Genomic DNA, 24,215 nt, shown 5'->3' on the forward strand with positions numbered 1-24,215 from the left:
CTAAAATTTTAAAAAAATCAACTCGTACATCAAATCGCTGCTTCCATGGAGACATTATTTCTTAGCGGCAGCACCAAGCTCAACCTCATCCTTCACTACGAATTTACAACTACTGATAAACAAAAGGTAATGTGCATTGTCATAAATAAAGGCCGGCTCCTTTCTGAATTAAAGCGGATATGTCATCAAACAATCCAGATCTCTTTGAATTTTCAGGGAGCAGGAAGTATGCCACCGTGATGGCGCTCATCCCTGAATACCTCCGCTCCCGCCTTGTCAGAGCTTGCTTTGACGTATTCCGTTGAGCCGGAACTTAAGGTCCCTGTATATTTTTGTGTCTGCTTTCCATGCATCAAATAGTTCATACAACTTTTGCACTTCTTCGGATCCAGTCCTAGAAAGGCTACCAGGGTGTTCTCCACTAGGAATATTCAAGCGCCAGTTCTTTTCGATATTGAACAAAAGACCTCTCAAACACCAAGGTAGAATGAAGGGGTTGGTGCCTAATTTAGCGACATTGTACTCCTTAATATGAATCTGATTCTCGAGATAGCTTGTTAAAACGCCTCCATCTTCGATGGGTTTGCTTTCGACAGGATGCACTACATCAGATGTATCGAGAAGGAATTTGAGCCCCAAGTCGTAAACCTTACCGTCATTGTAAATTCTAGAGTGGCCGCCTCCGGTGATTGGTCCAGCAAGAACCGCACTTAACTCCTTCACAACACCATTGTCAAAATAACCTAAGTTTTGCAACTGCAAGCAAAGCAGTACCAACTTAACAACAAACTGTGGTGCACGAGCAGACTGATCTATGTAACATGCTCTGTAAATGTTCGGGTGATATATGTGAGATGCTAGTGCAGAGTACAATGGGACTAACTGATCATCGATCGACCCTATGAAGCAGATTTTGCAGTTCATGGCAATAATAGTTTTTATTGCTTCCTTGTATGCGATAGCCTGGGGGCTCTGAAATTTGGTAAGCTCGAAAAGCTCGAGCAAAGACTCGTGTTCAAACGTTGAGTATGCCTTCATGAATAGTGATTTGTCAACCCCATAAAATGGACCATTGTTGACTCCAGCCATGGCAAGAATTCCTAACTTCTTGTGAATAGGATTTTTTAAGATGCCTGCTTTGATCAAGCGGGCAAGGAGGATGATAGAAACAACACAACCCTGAGAGTGGGCAGCAATAAAAATGCAATCTGCTTCATTCAACTCAGCCTCCCATTTTGACATGACTTCCAAAAAGAAGTTAACACGATCGAATATTTTGCCTTCTTTCTCCAAAGCTATTTTTCTAATACTCATGTCACGGGCATCATTTTCACTCATCATATGATTATCGACACAGTATCTTATGATAGCCTTTTCCGCTTCATTTGCAAACTTAGAGGATGTACCTGTAGGGTTTCCGATAAGTGGGCGAATCATTTTGTTTGGGAAAAATCCATGCACACCAATGACAAGAATCCGCTTGATCTTGTTAGGAGCGCCGATTTGACTCTTTAATTTCTCCATGACAGTTGTGTGTGGCTTGGGCAGATACGGCTCTGGATTTATCAAAAGTTTGCCGTTGCTCTCGTTTGTTATTGAAATCAGATTTTCGTCTTCCAAATCCTCTTCCAATTGAGTCTTTTGCTTCTTCGCTTTGCGGAGGTTATCATTGTTTATGGCAAGAGAAGCTGTCTTAAGGCATGCTCTTTTCAGCGAAGGAAGGCGTGTCAAGCTTTTTCCGTATAATCTATACTTCTCGCTTCTCAAGTCGGGGGTATCTAAATTCGGTGAGTCTTTAGATAGTTCCTTCAAAGCATTATTAGGTACCACTTCATCGCCTTTGAATCCAAATCTCAGCGAAAAATTGGATAAGTAGTTAAACCAGCCCTTTAGATCGAAAGAAGAAGAGTTTCCTACCGTATTAACCAAAGGCTCGTATCCTGGCAAGTCATGCGTCAGCAATGGCAAGCATGAATCCCAATCGGGGACTATTATATTCTGGGCAATGTTTTCGTTTTTATGCGTGTTGATCTTGTTGAACTCCTTGGCGCTATGGTGAGATTTGTAGAGCACGGCATCTTCGGTTCCGGCCTCGCGCGAAATGTCATTTTTTGCTTCTATTATACTTTGAGAGTCTGAAGTATCAGTTGTCGTGGATCTTTTCGGGTTTTTCTGTGGGCTGAAATGTAGAATCTGGTTTGTGACCCGCTCATCCGCCACAACTTCTTTTCTAACCTCGGTATCGTCGCTTCTCCAAAACGACCATGTTCTACTTCTTTTACTTGATTTGTCTACATCAGATTGGTCATCTGCATTATTGTTTTCAACAGGCTTGTTGTCCGAGTTCTCGACTTGCTCCTCGCTTGCTCCGGCCTTCTCCGGTTTTGCTGCATCAGAAACATTTGCGCTCACAGTTCGTGACGGCGCAGCGTTGTTTTCCAGAGTTACCGGCGGAACGGGCTTTGGCGTCCATTTAGCGGAAGCCAAGCTGGAAATCGAGGGCTTGGACCGTAATGCTTGTGAGCCCTGTTTAATAGGACTAATCGAAGGCTCCAAAGATTTCGTGGGAGAGCCCATCGGCGTGCTTCTCATCGACCTCTTGCTTGATTCATTGGCACTCACGGGATTCAATTGGGGTATTTCTCCTAGTATTGGGGTGGCACCGAGGGACTGTTTTGCTTGGACTTGTTTGCTAGGGATCAGAGGGAATTTTGGAGACGAGGAAGAAGAAGGAGACGTTTCTCTCGGCTGTTCACTGCCCCATATTCGGGCCCACTTATCACCGATGTTCATGATGATCGCCACTGAATATGGAGGAATTGGTGTTCCTTATATAATGGCTAACTGATAAGACTGCAAATAGTAAGAGATGCATGAGATTATGGGGTAGTGACGGTGAAGGTGGGAATCTGAAAGAAAAGGGAAGTTTAGTTGAAAGTATCAAATTGAATGGGCTGCTTGGGTTTTTCTCCTGTTTTCTTCTTCTTTTTTTCTTGTTTGTTCGCTGAAGTTGCTCTGTACTATCTGTCTGCTACTTATGATGGATAGTACAATTCTGAAGAGGATAAAAAGCTGAGAAAAAATGAGTAAGAGGTTTGTGAATAGCCACATATTATTTTCTTATTTGCTTTTCTTTGGGATCCACAATTTGATCTATCAATTCTTTTTTTCATTTTCACATCATTGTGATTACCCCAGGATCTCATTGCAACTAAACGAAGTGCCTAAAATGCCACCCAAGTTCCAGAAATCCCGGCATTATCTAGAATGCACAGAAAGCATCGAAGAAGAGGTTCTTGAAGAGTACACCAAATTCCTAGATTCGTTTCAAGTCGAAGATGTTCTCCTCAAACATGTCCCCATACTTCTAAAGAAGCTTAAAGTACCACAATGCTACACAAATGATATTTCTGACTGTATCCAATGGTTTTACGATACCCAGGATGGAAGACTTTCTCGAAGTAGTGCTCAATGGGTAGTCGTTACTCAGCTTTTACAACATATCACTATGACCGTCACAAGCAATGGAGAGCTTGATGTTTCAGATATTGTTGATGTAGATAAGTTGGTAAGATTTTGTGTCCGTCTTATCAAGTTCCGGAACTCGCACTCGTTCATCTTGGATTCCTGGTCACTATTCACGGAAGCTGCGGGATACACTAATTCTGACATTAGTAAGCTACGGTTATCATTGCAGGACTTGAAAATGATAAAAAGTAAACTCCAATTGGACGATCTCAGTGACTCCATTCTTATAGATATGCTTGGATGCAGTGGAAGCACAGTTGACGGAGACTTGTATAATTATAGGATTTCAAAGGTGGATCTCCTGGTGGGAATTAAAGATTTCGGTGAGGTGTTAGGCCAACTCGGAGAATTAGACTAAAGCCATATAATTCGGAGGCTTGTCTCCGACCTCGTCGCAACTCCACCTGAAGTATTGATGTATCTGGCTGCAAATTGAAAACTCAAACGGGATCATAATCAAATGTAAAACCAAGAAAATAATCTAACCATTGAAAGAGAAACAATCACAATTGGATTCCAAAATTCAATCCAGAATTCAAAAAACAAATAATTTGGCTATAGTGGTCTCTTTGATTTCTGAGATGTCTACCCCATACATTTCACACGAACCTACTCCATCGTCTAAACACATGCTCAGTCGACGATGTCTTAGTCTACAAACAGAACTCATCGATCTGTTCCTCCCCGAATTATCCCAGCCCTGTCTGAATGGTGTCGTCAATTTCAACAATACGAAGCAATTCGACACCCTCCTTCGCCATCTAGAAATCACATCAACCTTGCCTACTTTCAATGCTGTACCTTCATCCACGATCCTTCATATCCTTTTCACGTTGCTGATTCGAGCTCCGTCTCTCAATTGGTCTCATGATGCGTCTCCGCTGGATCTACTAGCGACATCTGAATACATGAAGCAGGTCAATAAGTTGTACGATAGTGCTCTATATCGAAAGCTGCTTCTGCAACGAGCGCAGAGTGTGCTTGGAACGTATATTGACTTGGTTGCGAATTCGCAGACTGCTGCTACAGATCTCCTCTACGAAAGACTACATGAGTGTGTGTCTCTGTTTGTCACTACATCGTATGTAAGACCGTACTTGAAGAGACAAACAAAGCAGACCCCTATTCAATATGATGATTTGGCCACGCCATTGTATCTTCAGGAGAATGCTGAATTGAGTACGACGCATCATGCTGTAGAAGTAATCAGTGACTCTGAGGAGTCTGATGCCATCGTAGATGCAGATATGAGCATTATCACTGCCGATCTTGGTGACGTACCTCATCAGCAGAGTGTCAAATCGTTCACAGAATTAGGCAGTAGAACTTCGGGGCTCGGCGAGACTGCCGTTTTGTTCAAGGATATGCCTCATTTGCTGGCTCAGGCCACCCCAGAAGCGCTGGATACCGATGAGCCCAGAGCCAAGCGCCAGAGGAGATTTCCATCGATTGAACAGATTCGAGTGTTTGATGATGTACTATTATTTAAAAGGCTCCGAGAAAACTCATCGTGTAATGTGTGGGCGCTTCTACGATGGACATTTTGGTGTGCAGAAGTAAGCTCCCAATATCAGAGATTTCTTTTCAATTCTTGCCACACAAAAGTTCATGAGCTCTACGTGGCATACAAGGAAACATTCAGGCTTCTTCTTCGTGTTTGTGACTGTTCCGATCGTGACAGATTTCCTGGCAATTTGAGGAGGAGACTATTCGAGGGTCTTGGCTTTGGGACAACTGCCGATGATCGCGCGGTTGAGTTTATTTTCACTGGGCTAGGCATTTCAAGTCAGGACACCCCAACGCCGTATTTTTCCCGAGAAAAGCTTCTCTTGAGTGCTGATAAAGCCGTCAATGTATCACGGTCTAAAGAAGAAGCTGTTGTTGACGATAACAAAGATTCTATGGAGATTCGTATTCGCCTTCTCAACCTATTATTCTCAGCTCAATCTACTGATGACAATCGATCTATCCAAATAGTAGAGTTCGTGTCAATGAAGCTCGCACTTTTGCTGCAATCCCATGTAAGAACGTTTTTGCAAAAGGCGTCTCATTTTCTCAAATGTGCTGGTCATTCAGATCAGAGGGGCTTCTTCGTTCTACTCGCTCACTGTTGCGTGAACTTACTCGTTGGTAAAGCAAGGTCTGATACATCGGGGCCTGCCCTTTTCAGTTCTGCTGCTCTTGTAGCTGCCATTTCACGCAATGGCACTTTCGTATCTATTTTTGATGTTTTGACGAACGAAGCTCGGGGATCATACAAAGAAAAATGGAATTGGGTTGTATTCTTAACCTCATGGGTTCTCGTCACGCTGCTTAACCTACATTACTTGTCTGATGATGATCTCTTAGTGGCAAAAAAGAATTTTTCTGCGGTGTTTGAAGATGCTAAAAAAATATTTGACACCAACCACCGCTCAGGTTCTGAGGCTGAGTCTGATGAGGAATACTTCACTCCGAGACCAGATAGTTTCACTGAAGATAATAGAAGCATATTCGAAGTCACCGACAAAGCCACCATCGATGTTGATGATAGCATACAAGAACTCACAATGGCTGTAGATCAAGCAGATGTTCAAGAAATGCTAGCGACATACAAGAGCTACATCTTACTACCCATCGAAACCTATCTTAATATGAACGACTAATAAATGCATAAAAGCGCGAATACAAAGCAAATATGTATCTGAATTTATTTTGTATGTAGAATGGAAGGTTGGCTTAGATGATGTGCTTGACCTTGAAGTAGTGTCTCAAGTACAGAATCTGCCACACACCCAAGCCCACAAGCGCGAGAATCACCAAAATAGAGAAGTACTTGACTCTGTCGTTGGTGCTCTCGTTGGTGTTTCTCATTCTCTCCTCTCTGGCCTTCAAGTAGTGCAATTCGTAGTTGATCTCTCTGGTCAACTCGTGAATCTTCTGCAAGTCCACCTCGGCAGGCTTCAATTTCTCAGCAGCCTGCAATGCATTCCAGTCTCTAGCACCGGCACCACTCTCGACATCCAACTCAATTTCTCTGGACATGTGTGGACTACCCTCTCTGACCATGACGTTGGAGAAGCAGATGTCAACTGCGGTGGATTCGTGGGTAGTGAACGAAATACGGGTATCCTTGACGATGTCGTTCTTCTTGGCGAATTGGTTGCCCATGGTGTCGACCACAGTGACCATCAATCTTTGACCGTCACCTTGGTAACCGGAGGATTTGAGATTGAGTACAACAAGCTGGTTTTGTCCAACAAAGTCACGGATACAGACGGGTTCGGGTCTTGGAGTAGCAAACACTTCGAGATGCAATGCTGCTGCCAAGTTGGCAAGTAGCGTGACGGCAAACCAGAGACTCCACATTGGTATTATAGGTGGTATTGGTTGTAGTAGGAGAATGTATATTTGACGCGACGCAACTGAAAAAGGCGGGTGTGGAGGCACAGGTGTGGGAGGTGACAAGTCAATCGAGAGCTGAAATTGAGCCAGATGAATTAAGGGGGGAAATATTTTTAATGTGAAAGAGATTTAATACTTGTTGTTTTTTTAGTTGGTTTCAACTTTCAATTTCATTCTTCTATGTTCTTGTTTTCTGTTGGGAGAGATGGTGTATGTAGTAACAGAAGTATGCAAAAAGACAATGTACCAGGAGAACATGCTCATAGGTACAACAGTGAAGGTGAAGCTTTGATCGGAGTTGTTAATTGCGGGCTACTGTTTGTCGCTTATTTACTATAGTAGGCCTTATGTTGTATAGTTGACGCCAAGAGGCTGCTTCCAGAAATACTTCCACCATTCATAAAAATTTATCATTTTCTTGCTGAAAATAACATAAAAATACATATTCAATTCATCTGAGAAGGAGCACACGGATTGTGTGGACCTTCTATGGGATAGTTGGTGAACCATGAAGGACACAAACTGCCCAACATGAGACAGATCAATCAAGCACTGAACGACCATTTTCTATTTAATTTTCCTCTCGATTCAATCTGTAATTCCTAGATATTTTTCATTCTCACAATAACTTCTCTATGTCTGATGATAAATGTCTATTCTGATGAAAAAATGAAAACCCATTTACATCACTTAAAATTCAACCAGTGTGAAAAAGCAGAAAATTGAGAATTAAATTGCAAACAACGAAATCAACCAATTTCCATCTAAAACAATCCAATCTATTGAAATACCGAAAATCTAAATTTACTCCTATTGACCTTCACCCAAACCCATCTCCCAACCCACATCACCTGACACCTGACCAGCCAAACTCACAACAGGGCGAACCTGCAGACAGCCCCGGTATCGCTCGCAAGACTTTTAATCCAACCACACGACTGAAAACTCATCACAACCAGAATCTTCTGTTTCTCTGTGTCTGGCCTCATCGCCCCTCCTATTTCGGACCTCACGATACTCCTTTCGTCCGGTCCAACCCATCAGTACCTCCGCTCAATCCGATTTCGAATTCTGACTGTTGATTCCCATAAACTGTGGCTATAACAGAAAAATCACCCCATCGGCCCGAATAACTTCCATTCTATTGAACAAGAAACTTGATCAAGAAAAACCACATCGAGCAATTGACAGCGTTCGAAAACATTCTTTCCATACCCCTCTGATATACCCCCCTTCTTTTAGTCACAATGTATTGAACAACACCAATCCCCCAACAATTAAGCAAAGTCAATGATTTCTCAGATCTCTAGTCGTTCTCTGGAAGATAGCGCCGAACTCAGTTCCGGGCTGGCGTCCCCGACATCCCGCCTGTCAAACTCGTTCCATTACGACAAAGAGCTTTTAAGGCAATGCCACACCTACATTGAACAGAACAATCACCATGGGCTTGCCCTCATTGCCCGCCAGAAAGGTCTCCCACCATTTCTTCGTAGCAAGGTGTGGCCCATTCTACTTAAACATCACCCCTTCGTGGCTCACCCTTTCATTCAACCAGATAATGTGCCCTCCACCGCTGACCAGGCCAAATCTACCGACTCTCAGCTTCAACAGAGTATCCGAAAGGACCTCAGACGTTACATGCATGGTATTGCACACAGCTCTGCTGAAGAGCCTCTCACGGAAAGAGAGCTGGAAATCTTTGATATTTTAGAGCGGGCAATCAAAAAGTTCGTCGGTAAATGGGGCCAGATCATTAAGTACGATCCAGCATTGACATGGATTGCTTTGGGTCTCGCTGAATGGTGCCCTCCTATACCTAACACACCTTGGGTTTTGCTTGGCAGAGATGTTTCTTCTCAAGAAAAGACTTGTGTGGGCTCTGTTTACGAAGAGTACGAAAAGTACATCAGAGCCATCCCAGAGCTTCAAAATCTATTACTGGATAACCCGGAAGATCAATGTACACCCAATTTGCGCTTCCACGAAGTTTACGAAAGATTAGCATTGGTCTTGTTACACTCGCCTGAGTCTGCAAACAAGCGTAAAAATAACAAAAAATCATTCAAGGTTGACAAATTCTCCTTGCCCATATCTGGAGGAACGATCGAAGAGCGAGTCTCTTTTTTCATCCACATTTTTCAGAAACTTTTACCTGAGTTATCCGACTACTTCCAAGATGAGCAGATCCTCAACAAATTCGGACAACAAGAAGATGGCTGGCTCATCTGGTGGCTCAAATTCTGTGGCTCCAAAGTTTGGTCAAGAGTTGACAGAGGAAGGGTCTGGGATCTCTTGTTAGGCTGGCGTCTACAAAGCAAGAAGCTAGAAAGTAACAAGAATTACTATTCCGACAAACTACACATCTCTGACGATCTTCTCAACAAGTTGGGCCCCGACGTCTTTTGGTCTGTCGATCACAACGAGGACAACACGGTGAGATTATCGAAGGATGACTCTTTCAAGGATTTGATCAACGACTTGCATATCGATTGGAAACAATCTCCCTCTTCATCTTCCTCGGAAGGACCACTGCCCATGCTGTCTCCCCCAGATCAAAAGATTCTTGAGTCGTTTTCTGAAGCCGCTAAACCAGCGATTCCTTTCTGTAAGCTTGACCCTCATATTGAGCTCATTTTCGTCTCATTGGCTCTCATGAAGGCAAAAGAGAACATTTTGGTCGAGCTCGACCAACATGAGATTAGAACGTATTTGTCTCGTTTACCCGCAAAGTCATACAATCTGAGCAATAAGTATAAGGAGTATCAAGTTCAGAACGGAAAAGACGTGAATGAACAAGTTGGTGAAGGCTTCAAGTATGACTACATGGATAGCATTATTTACGAAGCTGGCGAGCTCTGGCGCAAGTGGCTTTGGATGGGAATGAATGGAGAAAATTAATCTTCCTCCTCAAGTACTCCGATTTTTTTATAGCGAATTTTTACATTTTTTCTTCTGTCTTTCTTTGTCTGTCTGCCAATTCTCGATTCTGAGATGTACGGATGGGATCATCTAATCTTACCCCAGATTATCGCTAATCTGCAGAATCCCGATTCGGCTATAGAGCATTGCTTCGAGATGGTTCAACTACTAACGCCAGACAGAAGTAGAGTAGAGACAATATCAATGGATACAGTGTTGAATCCCAACTTCGGCCTTCGAAATCTTTTTGCCTACAACTATGCCGGTCTCGCCTGTATCTCGTTAGCGGTCTATCTTCTGGCGTCGCAACCGTTCTACTTGTCAGAAGTCATGAATGTCAAAGCTTCCAAAATGGGATCTGTAATCGGAACGCTAGGTGCTGTGGATGAATTGACTGCGATTGTGGTGGCTCCGTTGATCGGTACATTAGTCGACTACATAAACAAAACAGCATGGAATATCAAGTATCTACCATCAGGACTGCGGACAGTTGCCGTGTTGTCATTTTTGGTTCTTGCTGTAGCTTTATTTGGGTACGGGACTGTTTCCGGCGGTGTGTTTCCTTCACTTTGGATTTATCGTTCTCTCTTTGCAATGGGTGTAACCGGTGTCATGAGTACCGTCGTAGTATCGCTTCATGAGGCTAGCTCTTCTGATTTCCAGTGGTCGCAGTTAAAATTTTGGAGACTGAAGGAGAACTCTAGTATTCAATTAAGCGGAGTTGACGACATCGAAAGGGAGGCCTTGATAGCAGGCAATTTAGGGAAGCAGAAGGTTGGTACATTTGCTGCGCTTCTTGGAGTCTGCACCGGCATTGGCGCTATTTTCTCCGTATCCGTGTTTCTTACTCTCCCGACCCGTTTGGATTTGTCACATTTCCGGCCAACTTTAAAGGAAAACATCAAAGCTGCATATGTTCTCATATCTGTGTTTTCTCTCTTGTCTGGCTGTCTCGTGTTTGCCTTTGGTTACGACTGCGTGAAGAAAAGACGTGCAGCGGGTCGTTCATCTTCATCTGATGAACACTCGAAACTACCCTATTTCGAAATGATGCGAAGAGGAATTGATATCTCTCTCTCTAACCGCAGAATCCAAATAGCATATTTTGGAGCTTTGGTATCTAGAGCAACAAGCGTTGCAATTGCCGTGTTTGTACCACTCATGGTATTCAAATTCTATAATGCAGCTGGTAAATGTGGATCCAATGAACCTCATGGTCAACCCCCAACCAAAAGCTCATGTAGCGAGGCCTTTGTTTTTCTGGCTATTTTAACAGGTGTTGCTCAGACTATCGCTCTAATTTTGACCCCTGTTTGGGGTGTCCTTGTGAACTCACCACGGGTTGGCTCAGCTTACACTCTTCTGTTGGCATCCTTCAGCGGGTTGTGTGGCTCTTTTTGGTTGTCAGTTTCAATTTATTCAGACAATTTTGATCCTAGAAATGTTTGGTGCTTCTGTGCTGTCAGCCTCATTGCTTGTTCGCAAATCGGTATCATAGTCTCATCAATGAGCATTATCAGCGTCTTTGGAAGAGATGAAGTTGGAGAAGATCCCAACTTGATTGGAAGTGTGACCGGTCTCTACCACTTATGCGGAGGTTTGGGAATTCTTCTATTGTCAAAATTGGGCGGCTCTTTGAGCGATAAATCCATAGCTTGGCCATTCTCAATACTTGCATCGTTGTGCCTGATTTTAACTCTAGTATGCTTTGCTTAATAAGCAGACTAAACTAAAATTATTATACTACCACTTTTGGAGGAAGCGTGCTGATGGCTACTCTTCAATTCGATAGATTTACACTGAGTGCTTCGTCGTCCGTTTCTTTAATTGATCACCAAATATATTAACTTTATAGTCTACTGTAAAAGAATTGTATCCGCGAATTATCACGTAAAAATTCATTTATTCTTCAAACGATTCAGTTAAGGCTCCACACCATATCCATCGGCGTTCAAACAGTATTTCAATCGAACATAAACTCTCCCAAAAATTGCTCAAACACTCAATCCCATCAAGTAAAAATTATATTCTTGAATCATATTTCCTCTCTCATTTTCAGTGTGCGCAATACATCCCCCCCTACAGATCTGATCTCTCCAGATTATCCCTAGTGCGACTGAAAAATCTCCCCTGACTTTATACAGACTATACCCGAAACCCCGGCTCTTTCAACAACCACGTCATCTCCCTCGTCTCTTCTTCAAGTTTGGCATCTTTTTGCAAGCAAAAGCTCCACGCATGATAGAAGTCCTTCTAACGGCGATTCCTTCGCTATGTTGGATGCTTTTCAGGTGCTACCAGCTCTTTAAAACACCAACATCCAAACTCGGATCGTCCCTCAATTTGGATATTCCACATACTCCGGTGCCTTGCGTGGACTACTTGAGTGATAGTTCTGTGGTTCTTCATTGGGATATCGAGACACTGCCGGATGAAAACATCTTCTACGTGATATTAGTCAATGGAAAAGATGCAGGGACGTTAGCCCAACACGCAGTCAAATTGACGAGTTTGGATCCTGATTCCGTGTATCGTATACAGATTGTTGCTATCAATGTTATAAGTAACTTCAGGTCACAGTCGGATGCTATATACATAAGAACTCTTCCCGACAGAGATCACAGAGCCGATGCTGCATGTTTATCTCGTGAACATATTGTGCTCGACGATCCAAAAAAGTCAGGACGGGGTTTGAATTTGGACATCACAACTGCCGAGGCAGAAACACTTGCCTCCAAGGAATCCCTCCAAAATACCTTGTACGCATTGCAGGTCGAATTGGGAAGAATCACCAGAGAACATGCCGCTTTATCAACTTCACAGCAAAAGGAAGAGGGAACTGTCCGTGATGAGATTCTGCGCTATAAGCTTGAACTTCAAGAAGGCGCTGAGGCTAGAGCAAAGAAGGAGCTGGACTTGAAACAACTCGAACAGAAAAAAGACCTGCTCACTTTCCAAAAGCTAAAGATCCTGAAGCAACTTAAAAGCCATACGTCACAGAAGAATTTGAGTCTTAACAAATTGGAAGAACTTAGACTGAAAATTGCAAAGCTCACCGAGAAGAGACACCATGTGAAAAACACCGCAAACTCGGAACGTGACAAAACACAAAACAATGTCCAGTCTTTGAATGAAGATATTGACAATTTGAAGGCAGAAATACAAAAGATTGAAGAGTCTATAAAGGTGGCTAATTCAGAGAAAAAGGAGTTGAATTCAACAATATCCCTGCTCAAGCCATTGATTGAACAATTTACGACTTCGAAATCATTGAACGATAGCAGATCGAGCCAGGACTTGACGAGCCCAAGGAGTGAACCTATCTTCAATCTGGATGGAGGTCTTACCGACTTGGGTAACGAAATTATCGAGAAAGTATATCTCTTGCTGCCAGAGTGGACTCAAAATACGAACCTGGAGCTCGAAACCCTTCATGGCCTAGAATCCTCATGGAGAAATACGTTCCGCTTGTCATTAAGAAAGTATTTATCAGTGTATCATGGCGTTGAAAGTCTCAAAGCGGCAGCGGACCCAACATACGTTCCGAAAAGAAAGTCGGAATACCAGGCAAGTGTAGAGTTTGGTGGACAGAACTATGCATTACCCAAACCTCAAAACCTGCCAGGAGATTCTGACTCGTCACCGGACTACAATGACGTGCTGGCAGACAACTGGTATGACTTGACAAGATCAGTTGACTACGAATCGCCAAACATCAGCACCCAAGTATCGGTTCTGAACATGCACCAAATGAATGATGTCTCGACCGGACCTTCTAACTCGTTTTTGGCACAACAGGAGTACCCAGAGTTCCAACCATATCAGAAAGATCCAATGGAGAACAGATCTCAGGAAGCATGGAATGCATATCCACAAATGCCTTCTATCAGCTTACCGCTGCAGCAACCAGATATGTATCCAACACCTATTGCAGAGGCACCTCTAGTCAGTGGACCGCAGGTTTTCGGCCCCGATTATTCGGACTTGCAGAGTATGGTTACAGGCAGACAGATACTTGCCAATACACTTTCGCCTACAAGTTTGAAGCAATCGCTTCTGCACAACTCTCAAAATTCACAGGCCCGTATTCCAAGCGATTATTCCGATCACCATCAAAATTATCTCAACACCGATTCCCGCTCGGCTTTTGCTACCCTGCTGATGCAACCTACAATGTTCCCATATGGTGAGCAAGTATCGCTCAGCTCTCCTCCGTCTGAGCAGAGTTTATTGTATCCCTCAAATCAGTCAGCGCATCTTCAAAGCACATTATGGAACAATAACAGTCAAAGTAGCTTCGTCGACTCAAGAAGACCATTCAACGGGTTGACATTGCCTAAAGCCAACCAATTGAGTCCGACTGTCTCGCAGCAAAGTAACATTGGAAGCGAGCGTGTATTCATGAGCCCTGAAAATATCTACGGAGATACGCGAACATTCAACGATGCCCAATCCATAAATGAGCAAGTTCACTACGACCCTCAACTCTACAACGACAACTTATTGTTCAACAATGGCGGATTGCTCAACAATTTCTCGCTTCCTCAGCAAAATAGCATTTGGCTGGACAATCCCATGGCGCCAACTTACAGCCACAACAGGACTGTGTCGAGCGGAAGCCAGCTTTGGAGAAACGACGGTCTCCGCGCAGACAAGACGCGAACCAGCGAGTTTTCACCCTTCCAACAAGATCTCAGTACAGAACAGTTCCAAGAGCGGAACGACAGCAGCTTCGATATCCGCCTGATCTGAGTTTGCCAAGGTCACATACCACGAAAATGCATGAAATTTTAAACATTAAATTTGTAGGAAAGCAAGTCCAATAATAGAATGTGCATCTGTGCCTTGTGGTTTTGTGTTTAGTAATCTGAAACAACTCATTCCCCAAGAAACCTGCAGAGAGACGTCGGCTAACGGCGGCGACAAACGAGATGGTTCATGACACGGAACTGCAATTCCAGAGGGGACTGTGCCGCACAAAAGCCCAAAAAGCTACACGGCAACAACTAACAAACTTCAATATATAAGCCCTAAATGCCCAGCAATACACCATTAGTCACCCAACTCCAGCAACAGAAAATGTGGTCTTACGCCCCTAGAAGCCGACTCATAGCATCCTGCAGACACGCTGCGCAGTTTACAAATGTGTCATCGAAGAGTATAAAGTGGGTCGGTGTGCCAAGTCACAAAACCACATCAGCTACTTTTTTTTATACTCGCTCATCCAATTTTGCTACTATGACCGTCGCACACGAGGTGTTTCCCACCCATAATGATTTCCGCAGTGACACATTCACTGTACCCACTGCCCTGATGAACAATGCGGTTGTTCGCGGCCTTTCTGAGGGTTGGCTTCAGGTTGGTGATTCCGTGTACAAAGAGGATGAACAAACGTTAAAATTGGAGAAACTCATGAGAGATCTTACCGGAAAAGAGGCAGCATTGTTCTGTCCCTCCGGTACCATGTCCAACCAAATTGGGCTTCGGGCCAACTTGTTCCAACCACCGTACTCGATCCTATGCGATTACAGGGCCCACATATTTATGCATGAAGCGGCTGGTACAGCAATGTTGTCCCAGGCCATGGTGCATCCCATAACACCTGCCAATGGTAATTACTTGACTGTTGAGGATATTGAAGATCATTTTGTTCCTTCCGATGGTGACATACACGCTGCCCCTACCAAGCTCATCAGTCTTGAGAACACCTGCCATGGTATAGTCACCCCATACCACGAGTTGGAGAAAATATCCCAGTTTGCCCGTGATAACAATATACGGCTTCATTTGGACGGTGCCAGAATAATTAACGCTAGCGTTGCCACTGGTGTTCCTCTCGACCAATACTGCAAGCTCTTCGACTCTGTCTCGATCTGTCTTTCGAAATCTGCCGGTGCTCCAATGGGATCAGTTCTCGTAGGAGACCAGACACTCATTAATACTGCCAATCACTTCAAGAAACAATGTGGTGGTGGTATACGGCAGGGTGGTATCATGGCATTCATGGCTATTCGTGCCCTTGAAGAGAACATATGCAAGATCGACCAAAGTCACAAGTACGCAAAGGAGGTCGGAAAATTTTGCGAAGACCACGACATTCATTTAGAGTCCCCTGTTGACACCAATTTTGTCTTTTTGGACTTGAAGAAAAATAACATGAACGATCAATTTCTTGTCTCCATAGCCGAGAAATACGGACTCCGGCTTATGGGCAAGCGGTTGGCGTTCCACTTCCAGATCAGCAACATTTCTGTTCAGAAATTAAAAATCGTGTTGTTGGAGTGTAAGCAAGAGGCATTGAGAAACCCATTCCATGCACGTAGAGGTCCCAAGAAGTTATACAACATTGATGTTGTGAAAGCCAATCTGGTCAAGGCGCTGTTTGACCGGATTCAAATGCTCGAGGCTGGCCACTGTTAATTCCGTTCCATTGGGAGAACAGCGATGGGATATTCCGTGGAAGTTGCCTATTATGTAGACCGACCTGTCAAAAGCGACTGCCTACAAACGCCTTCTAAATGCTGCTTGAACCAAACTACAGCCGCAGCCGGTTGCATGAGCTTGGAAACCGAACCCGGGGTTCGGATGTAAGTAATGACGTATTTGCTATATTTAATAGATATTTGATGTATAGCTCTAACTCCGTTCCAACCCTTCATTTCTTTTTCATTCCGGGTCTCCGGATAGTTGGAATACCAAGAATTCTTATCTTGAAACATGGTATAGCCGCTCTGCCTGGAAGCAGCAAGGGTCGCTATAATAGCCGACTGCTGCAAAAATCAATCGAGTACATGCACAACCCAAACAACACTGTGGCTGGGACTCATGCGTCGTCGCTACCGCATATGCACTAAATCATCCTTCAAAAGGCCAGAAAACTACGGACTGCCGGCTCCAGCCGTGTGTTTTGTTTTAGCCGTGTCACCTGTTTCCACGCTTATTGCATGCATCCTAGCCTACGGATAATAGATCCGGCTCCGCCTGCAGGTTTAAAACATGAGGGTGCAGGCCGCAATACCCATGGAACCCTAACTATATAAGGACTGCAATTTCGCTCCTGGTAATCTATAATTGCATTCACATCCATCACATAACTCACACATCATGAGTTCCAATTCCTCCATCGTCTCAGATGAGTTTCTGCCTAAAGAATATCACAATGACTCCTCCAATGCAGACGAGGAACTCATTGTTTCTCATACTGCCACTGAGAATGGCTTGAGGAAAGTCGTCACTGAATCTTCAAGATCTTTGCATAATTTGGGTATCGATAGCACGATCCCAATGCCGAGCTTAACTGCTCCTCCTGTGAGGGACCCAATGTTTCCCGAAGAATACAACATCGAAACAGAAACAGGTCTTGTTGCTGTACAAACTCTACATTCGCTTGGAAGAGTGAAGACCATCACATCGATGGCCCCAGGTAGTGAGAAAGAGTCTGCTCTTGAACAACTAGATCCGGATATCGAATTCGTCACTTTCGTTAAAGGCGACCCAGAGAACCCTCATAATTGGTCTGCCACAAGAAGATGGTTGTACACCTTTGTCTATGCATGGGCCGTCATTAGTGCCGCTTACGGTTCGTCCTCTTTGGCCGGTGGTTTGCCATTGATCACTGAGAAATACCATGTTTCTGATGAGGTTGCTGCTCTTACGGTGTCGCTTATGGTGGTGGGTTTCCTTGTTGGTCCACTTCTTTGGGCTCCATTGTCTGAGCAAATTGGCAGACGCCCAGTCTATTTCATAAGTTTCTTTCTCTACACCGTCATTAATATCCCTATTGCATTGTCGCCAAACATCGCAGGTGTTTTGGTATGTCGTTTCTTGGCCGGTGTCTTCGCTTCTTCTTCTTTGACCAATGTCGGTGCTTCTTTGGTCGACCTTCATGATTCCACTCGTGGTCTTGCCATTGCTTTTTTCTCATTCTGTCCTTATTCTGGTCCCGTTATCGGTGGTATTGTCAATGGTTTCATCAGTGTTAACACTAAGAAATACGCCTTGATGGTGTGGGTCAATATGGCCTTCGCTGGTGTCATGTGGATTTTGATGGCTTTTATTCCAGAAACATACGCACCTGTCATTTTGAAGAAGCGTGCCAAGAAGATGAGAAAGGAAACCGGTAACATGAACATCATGACTGAGCAGGAAGCTACGCCAATGTCATTTGCCGAATTGGTGAGAACAAACTTGTACATTCCTCTCAAATTCATCATCGAGGAGCCAATGCTTGACTTGGTTTGTGCTTTCGTTGCTCTTATTTATGCTTTGCTCTACGCTTTCTTCTTTGCATACCCTGTCATTTTCAACGAACTTTACGGCTACGGTGACGAAAAGATCGGTTTGATGTACATTCCTATTTTGATAGGTGCTGGTTTGGCCGTCATGGTCACTCCTATTCTCGAGAAAAGATACATGAACATTAAGAAAGTCAGAAGACCAACACCTGAGGACCGTCTTGTAGGTGCAATGATTGGTTCTCCATTCCCATGTATCGCTTTATTTATTTTGGGTGCAACCTCTCACAAGGGTATTATATGGGTTGGCCCTGCGCTGTCGGGTATTGCCTTCGGTTTCGGTATGGTCTTGATTTACTATTCCTTGAACAACTACATTATTGACTCTTATGCCAAATATGCCGCTTCTGCATTGGCCACCAAGGTCTTTTTGAGATCTGCTGGTGGTGCCGCCTTCCCATTATTTGTCACTCAAATGTACCATGGTTTGGGTTTGATGTGGGCTAGTTTCCTTCTTGCTTTTATTTCCTTGGCCATGATTTTGGTTCCTTTTAGTTTCTACAGATACGGTGCCACCTTGCGTAAGAAATGGTGTAAACAAGACTACTCTGCGGAACTTTAGTCGCCGATATCTACTCACAATCCAACATTTTAATATAAACTGATAATAAACATAAACTTGCATTAAATTTATTACTTTGTCTAAAGTGAATACTACTACTGTACTGCGACTAATAGGCATTCGCATGAATGTCAGCCCCATTGACAGAAGCTCTCTTGCCTTCTGGATGATGCTTGATATCCTTTAACATATCAGTGACTTTCTCCAAATTGACACCAGTCAATGTCTCCATGAAGGTACCAATCTCAATGTTCTCGTGATTTCCTAAGAGCCCAGCATAAGCTTCTCTTTGGTAGAGGATCTCATTGATACGCTTTGAGTTGGAGTAAGCGTAAATGTTGACATCAACAGCTGAGTGACCATGAGTAGTCCAGCCAGTTTGAGAACGGACTGAGATCATGTTGTTGAGGTAGTACAACAACTTTTCAGCAGATGCATCGGCGCTCACCTGGATCTCAGCAATCTCCTTGCTGGTGTAGTCGTTAATGCCCATATCCTCTTGAACAATTTCCTTTTCGATGAACGAGAGAAATGATTCTGGAGAAAGCTCCTTAGTCTGTTTTTTGGTCAAGATCTTCTTGGTCAAATACTCACCGGAGTGCGAGCTGTTCAACAAGACATTTGGGTACCACAAATAGTCAGGGTATGAAGGAGAGACTTGTCTAGCAGTGACCAAGCCACCGGTCTCGTGATCAGAGGTAGAGATGATGACGGTTTCGACATCAGTAGAGTCAGCAAATTCGAGAACAGCCTTGAAAGCGTCATCATATGCCAACACCTCTCTCACCTGAGCGGCAGGGTCGTTGTGGTGACCAGCGTGGTCTATTCTGGAACCCTCGATGAGAATGAAAAAACCCTTGTCGGAGTCCTCAGTGGCTTTGCTCAAGGCAGTCAAAGCAGTTTTGGCCTGCTCAGCCAAAGATGGGTACACCTTTGAATCTCTGTCGATGTCGTACGGAATGTCAGTTGGAGCCAAAAGACCCAAGAGGGGCAAAGAAACGTTCTTTCCGCCGTCCAAGGAGTCGAACAGCTCTCTGTCACTGACATAAGACCAGTTCTTGGCAATAGCTTCTTCTACCAAGTTTCTTTGGTCAGCACGACATCCACCAGGGATAGTGTTTGGAAGGAAGTGACATCTGCCACCACCCAAAATCAAGTCTACAGTTCTGCCCAATGGCGTTTCACCCAATTGCTGCTCTGCAATCAAGTCCTCTTGCCAACGGTAGTCTACGTGTGCACTGAATGCTGCAGGTGTAGCATCAGTGATTCTAGTGGTCACTACAAGACCCGTGAGGTATCCCTCCAATTTCATGGCCTCCAATACGGTACCACATGGATTTTTACTGGGGTCCACACCAATTGCGCCGTTGTAGGATTTGAGAGCGCAACTGAACGCAGTGGCTCCGGCTGCAGAGTCAGTAACCAAACTGTTACTGGAACGAGTTCTGGAATTACCAATGATATGCTTATCCAATGTCAAAATATCGTCGATGGAAAGTCCATCGCGGTGCTGCTTGAATGAACGCGCAAGAGAAAGCGACGCTGGACCCATTCCATCGGTGACCATGAAAATTACATTCTGTTTTTTGGGTTTGGAGGTTTGATGTTGGGGACAGAAACTAGAGAACGAGAGATGGGAAATAACGAGGAAGGCGGCGATGGCAGTGAGGAGAAGCGCAATGCCAAAACGCAGTTTGCGTTGTCTGGCAGGGTTGCCGTTGTGTTTTTCCATTTGCGGTGGAGATGTACGTGCCGATATGAAACGTTAATAGAATCGGAGTTGGCACGTTGAGTAGTGCACAATGCGATAAGGAGATCAATTGGATTAGAGAAAATGCAGGTGGAATGATTTTTTATTGATGAGTCCTGGGATTTTTGAGGCTCTTCAGAATAATGTACATGTTTTCGTATTTCTTTTAGGTTTGGATTTAGTCACCGTGTCGTTATCATTGTTGTGTGATTATGTTCAGTTGTTTGATGAAAGTGAAAGAATGCAATAACGCGAGTTTTGAATTATGATGATGTTCAAATTTGCCAGGCACTCCATGAGATGCAAAATCTGAAGAAATTCTTCGACCGTTCTTTCTTGAAAAAGTCATTTCATTTTACTACAAATCAACTACTTTCTGCTGATACCAATAAATGCTTCAATACTCAAGGAGCGCAGTTCAATCATACACTTCCAACAAAATAGCTTTTGATTTTATAAATCTTTATAAAACACCGAACACATTCTCCTCTTCGAGAATCCGGTAAAGATAGTCCATGACCCTATACCTAGAGAGCTTTGTCCTTTTCCTTGGAGCTTGATGTCTTTTGTGAATTGTAGCAAATGTGGGCTCGGCCTCGCAGAAGAAGTCCGCGGGGTTCAATCCAAGAGCAACAAATCTTTGGCTCAATTTGAACAAGTATCTTGTGTACAAAAGTTTCTTCTCATTAAGAGTGTCAACACTTAGGGCATTATCTGCGTTGAACAATCCATTTGGACAAAATACTTCCTCAACATAGTAGTTGAGCCGGCGGAGCTGACTCTTGAAATAGTCGAATCTTTGGTGTTCGGCTTCCTCGATACTCACTGGATGTGCCAAAGTTATTGTGTTGAGAAGAAGGAAAAATAAAAGATGAAATCTCATGTTAAGATCAAAAATAGTGAAAAGAAAAGTCATATTAGACCAAAAGGTTTCTGTTTTATAGTCCCTGGAGATGATCAAAGATGGTCTTACTGATCTGCAAATACATGGTATACTAGCTATTTCATTTAAATAATAGACCCCTGTGTGTCGTTTGTAGACCCTAAAACAGCAAAGAGGAAATTATACCATCGATCGCTCTCAGACGATATATAATGAAAACAGTGCATCTTGGCTAGCTATTCATCTTTAAACTGGCGCTTACTCGTCTCAAAAACTCAGCAGAATAAATCGAAAAAGCTGTAATCCAGCCAAAAAATACTACTTAAAGAATCAATTACCCTCCACATATTTTCGACTTCGATTAAGCCATTTCAACATAGAAGGGTATCATCAAAAGTTAGGAATTGAAATGCCATCAACATTCTGAGACAAAAACTTGGCAATAACAATATCCTCAGCCAGCAATCCCACCATCTTGCAAAGAACCATTCCATTCTTGGCAATGAACTTCTCCGGAAGCAGCCCCGCGGGCAAATCAGCGATCGGCGTTAGTCTCCGGCTGTCAATGCCGCACTGAATGATCTCACCAGCTTCGGCAAGACAAAGCGATTTAGAGTCGCACAAGATATTTGTGTCGCAGTCCTTGTAGTACTCGTTTAGAAATTCTAGGTCGACTTCGCACATGTGTGGTTTATACGATCCTATCAAGCCTAGGAACTTACGAACACCTCTCTCACGACCAATAAACTCTTTTCGTATAATTCCATCGGTAGAGGGAGTGCAGCCAAAAATGATATCACTTGTGCTGACAAGCTGGGCTACAGACTCATTATCCTCTAATTTAACAGGTCTCATTGTGGCACTGAAATGTTCACTTAAATCCGAAACCAACCGTTCAGCGGATCGTAAAGAGCGGCTAACAATCGTAATAGCCCTGACGTTATAGAGCTTCATTGCAAGATAAACATGCCAAAAAGCCTGGGGTCCAGCCCCAAAGACCAGAACCTCCACCGGTTCGTCCAGTTCTACGTCAATTACTCTAACAAGCGCAGAAATAGTCGCTAGCGCTGTTCTGTATGCGGTAACGGTCTTGGCATTCACAACGGCTTTTAGTTCGCCGCTATATTCGTCCAAGACATTGATTACGCCTTGAAAGCCCAAGCCTTTCTGCGTATTTGTTGGTCCGCCCGTCACAACTTTTAGTCCGACATTGTTTGGGAGAATACACGGCATAAAGAGATGCGTCGAGTCCGAGCGTTCCGTATTTGAGACAGCAACTGTTCTTTCAGGAACATAGCTTGGGTCTTTTTGGTAAGTTTTTAGTGCATCAATGATGAGAGGAATTTGCGACTGAACGAGAAGAGTTTTGTTCAAGTTTTTGACCAAATACTCAAAAACTTGGGAGTCACTGATTACCTTCATGAGTCTCCTTTTGAATGGGGATAATGTGGTCTGGCCTGTCGTAAATATCTGTCCTGTGTAATGCGTAGTGAGACACAATATGGGTCCAATACTTGAATTAAAGCAAGCTGGAAAAGGGGTGATTGTAGAGAATAGATGAATGTTTATTTGCATAATGTATGAAATTTATCGGTTGGGCCATCTCTCTTTTCTACGTTTTTATGGCGGTATATAGTGAGCTGGTCTGATGGATGCAGAGAGATAGCAGAAATAGATACAGTCAATTGGCCAATACTTTGTCGTCATGAACGAATTCAAGGGTTTCACTTTGTTCAATCATATTAGTCCGCTCGTGCGCAAGTCTTGTCATAAGACTCTTGTATACTTCTGGCGCATTCTCGCCTGCCGCTTTGACAGCTAGGAACTTGTCTAAGCTATGAATCAATGAATAGGCCAAGGCCCTCTCTATGACTGTGTTCATGTTGTTGAACTGGTAAAGTTTACTCTTGGATGAGAGCTTCTTGAGTTCAGATAATGTGGGGGAGCGGCCGCTGGCAATCTCATCAGATATCAACTGCTGGAGTGGGTCACAGGCCGCAAGCTCGAAGAACAACTTGGGCAAGGGTGGCAAGCGGTGAAACTCAAGAATCTTCTCAGAAACAAGACGGTTTTTGTCAAGCGAGGCTTCCCATATGAGCACGGAACTGCGCAAACAGTTAAGCTCCTCAATAATCTGTTGCTCCTCATAGGCATCCAAGTATTCGAAGCAGAACTTCCAAACGATTCTTTCATAAAACGGCAGAAGCTGTCCGTTTCTTATGAGTGGCAAAAATGCACTAGAAAAGTGTTCGTTTAACATTTTGATAATCAGTAGCGGTTTCTTAAGATCGTAATACTTCTTAAGTAGCAAGATCTGGAACTGAACAAAGTTCTGCGAAACCCAGCCGTTTTTGCGGAACGCTTCCCGATCTAAATTTTCTACATCAAAAGGAAGCCTCGACAAGTCCCGGAGATGCTTGTTGAGTAGTAGTTGCGTGAGTAGTTGTGGTGATAATTCGTTTTTGTAGTATGACAATCGTAGCAAATCCAACAATTCGTCCTCATCTGATATCGACTTCAAATTGTATTTTAGGTTCTTCGTGGTCACCTTCGTGGCAGGTGTCCCTACTGCAGCTTGTAAATCTTCCATTAGTCCGCCCAACTTCTTTCGATGATCGGTTTTGGGAATACTATATTGTGGTAGAAGATCACTCTTGATATCGTTGTAATGCTCAGTGACCAGACCTCGCAGCAAGTTTTTAAAAAGAGAAGGTTTATACTCCGCCGATTTCGAGGGCAGTAGAAGACCTAACGCCTCTGCTAGTGTCATAGGGTCGTATTTTTGGGAGTATGATCGGAGGAGCCGAAATGTATGATGCAGACGCAATGACATGTTTTGAATTAACTAATTTGATAGAGAAAGGATATTGCTATGTGTTTTTGATTTGTTGATGC

At 43.6% G+C, this 24,215-nt stretch overlaps 13 protein-coding genes across 13 annotated transcripts; 7 read left to right on the forward strand and 6 right to left on the reverse strand.

The window, feature by feature from the left end:
• Positions 1-276: 276 nt before the first annotated feature.
• On the reverse strand, positions 277-2,793 carry PUMCH_004144 (uncharacterized protein; the record flags this gene model as incomplete). The annotated part of the gene is made up of 1 exon (XM_063023092.1): positions 277-2,793. One exon carries the CDS (start codon positions 2,791-2,793, stop codon positions 277-279), a length of 2,517 nt encoding a protein of 838 aa, XP_062879162.1.
• A 289-nt stretch (positions 2,794-3,082) lies between these two features.
• On the forward strand, positions 3,083-3,886 carry PUMCH_004145 (uncharacterized protein; the record flags this gene model as incomplete). The annotated part of the gene is made up of 1 exon (XM_063023093.1): positions 3,083-3,886. The coding sequence occupies one exon, from the start codon at positions 3,083-3,085 to the stop codon at positions 3,884-3,886; it is 804 nt and encodes a 267-aa protein (XP_062879163.1).
• A 223-nt stretch (positions 3,887-4,109) lies between these two features.
• On the forward strand, positions 4,110-6,173 carry PUMCH_004146 (uncharacterized protein; the record flags this gene model as incomplete). Its single annotated transcript, XM_063023094.1, has 1 exon — positions 4,110-6,173. One exon carries the CDS (start codon positions 4,110-4,112, stop codon positions 6,171-6,173), a length of 2,064 nt encoding a protein of 687 aa, XP_062879164.1.
• Positions 6,174-6,246: 73 nt separating this feature from the next.
• PUMCH_004147 (uncharacterized protein) lies at positions 6,247-6,876 on the reverse strand (the record flags this gene model as incomplete). The annotated part of the gene is made up of 1 exon (XM_063023095.1): positions 6,247-6,876. The coding sequence occupies one exon, from the start codon at positions 6,874-6,876 to the stop codon at positions 6,247-6,249; it is 630 nt and encodes a 209-aa protein (XP_062879165.1).
• Positions 6,877-8,202: 1,326 nt separating this feature from the next.
• PUMCH_004148 (uncharacterized protein) lies at positions 8,203-9,810 on the forward strand (the record flags this gene model as incomplete). Its single annotated transcript, XM_063023096.1, has 1 exon — positions 8,203-9,810. One exon carries the CDS (start codon positions 8,203-8,205, stop codon positions 9,808-9,810), a length of 1,608 nt encoding a protein of 535 aa, XP_062879166.1.
• Positions 9,811-9,903: 93 nt separating this feature from the next.
• PUMCH_004149 (uncharacterized protein) lies at positions 9,904-11,547 on the forward strand (the record flags this gene model as incomplete). Its single annotated transcript, XM_063023097.1, has 1 exon — positions 9,904-11,547. The coding sequence occupies one exon, from the start codon at positions 9,904-9,906 to the stop codon at positions 11,545-11,547; it is 1,644 nt and encodes a 547-aa protein (XP_062879167.1).
• A 522-nt stretch (positions 11,548-12,069) lies between these two features.
• Positions 12,070-14,583, forward strand: PUMCH_004150 (uncharacterized protein; the record flags this gene model as incomplete). Its single annotated transcript, XM_063023098.1, has 1 exon — positions 12,070-14,583. The coding sequence occupies one exon, from the start codon at positions 12,070-12,072 to the stop codon at positions 14,581-14,583; it is 2,514 nt and encodes an 837-aa protein (XP_062879168.1).
• A 282-nt stretch (positions 14,584-14,865) lies between these two features.
• On the forward strand, positions 14,866-16,251 carry PUMCH_004151 (uncharacterized protein; the record flags this gene model as incomplete). Its single annotated transcript, XM_063023099.1, has 1 exon — positions 14,866-16,251. The coding sequence occupies one exon, from the start codon at positions 14,866-14,868 to the stop codon at positions 16,249-16,251; it is 1,386 nt and encodes a 461-aa protein (XP_062879169.1).
• A 684-nt stretch (positions 16,252-16,935) lies between these two features.
• On the forward strand, positions 16,936-18,687 carry PUMCH_004152 (uncharacterized protein; the record flags this gene model as incomplete). The annotated part of the gene is made up of 1 exon (XM_063023100.1): positions 16,936-18,687. The coding sequence occupies one exon, from the start codon at positions 16,936-16,938 to the stop codon at positions 18,685-18,687; it is 1,752 nt and encodes a 583-aa protein (XP_062879170.1).
• A 109-nt stretch (positions 18,688-18,796) lies between these two features.
• Positions 18,797-20,419, reverse strand: PUMCH_004153 (uncharacterized protein; the record flags this gene model as incomplete). Its single annotated transcript, XM_063023101.1, has 1 exon — positions 18,797-20,419. One exon carries the CDS (start codon positions 20,417-20,419, stop codon positions 18,797-18,799), a length of 1,623 nt encoding a protein of 540 aa, XP_062879171.1.
• Positions 20,420-20,900: 481 nt separating this feature from the next.
• PUMCH_004154 (uncharacterized protein) lies at positions 20,901-21,353 on the reverse strand (the record flags this gene model as incomplete). Its single annotated transcript, XM_063023102.1, has 1 exon — positions 20,901-21,353. One exon carries the CDS (start codon positions 21,351-21,353, stop codon positions 20,901-20,903), a length of 453 nt encoding a protein of 150 aa, XP_062879172.1.
• Positions 21,354-21,710: 357 nt separating this feature from the next.
• On the reverse strand, positions 21,711-22,895 carry PUMCH_004155 (uncharacterized protein; the record flags this gene model as incomplete). The annotated part of the gene is made up of 1 exon (XM_063023103.1): positions 21,711-22,895. One exon carries the CDS (start codon positions 22,893-22,895, stop codon positions 21,711-21,713), a length of 1,185 nt encoding a protein of 394 aa, XP_062879173.1.
• A 106-nt stretch (positions 22,896-23,001) lies between these two features.
• PUMCH_004156 (uncharacterized protein) lies at positions 23,002-24,153 on the reverse strand (the record flags this gene model as incomplete). The annotated part of the gene is made up of 1 exon (XM_063023104.1): positions 23,002-24,153. The coding sequence occupies one exon, from the start codon at positions 24,151-24,153 to the stop codon at positions 23,002-23,004; it is 1,152 nt and encodes a 383-aa protein (XP_062879174.1).
• Between the last annotated feature and the right edge of the window lie 62 nt (positions 24,154-24,215).

This window comes from Australozyma saopauloensis, chromosome 5 (genome assembly GCF_035610405.1).
Source record: "Australozyma saopauloensis chromosome 5, complete sequence".
Lineage (NCBI taxonomy): Eukaryota > Fungi > Ascomycota > Pichiomycetes > Serinales > Metschnikowiaceae > Australozyma > Australozyma saopauloensis.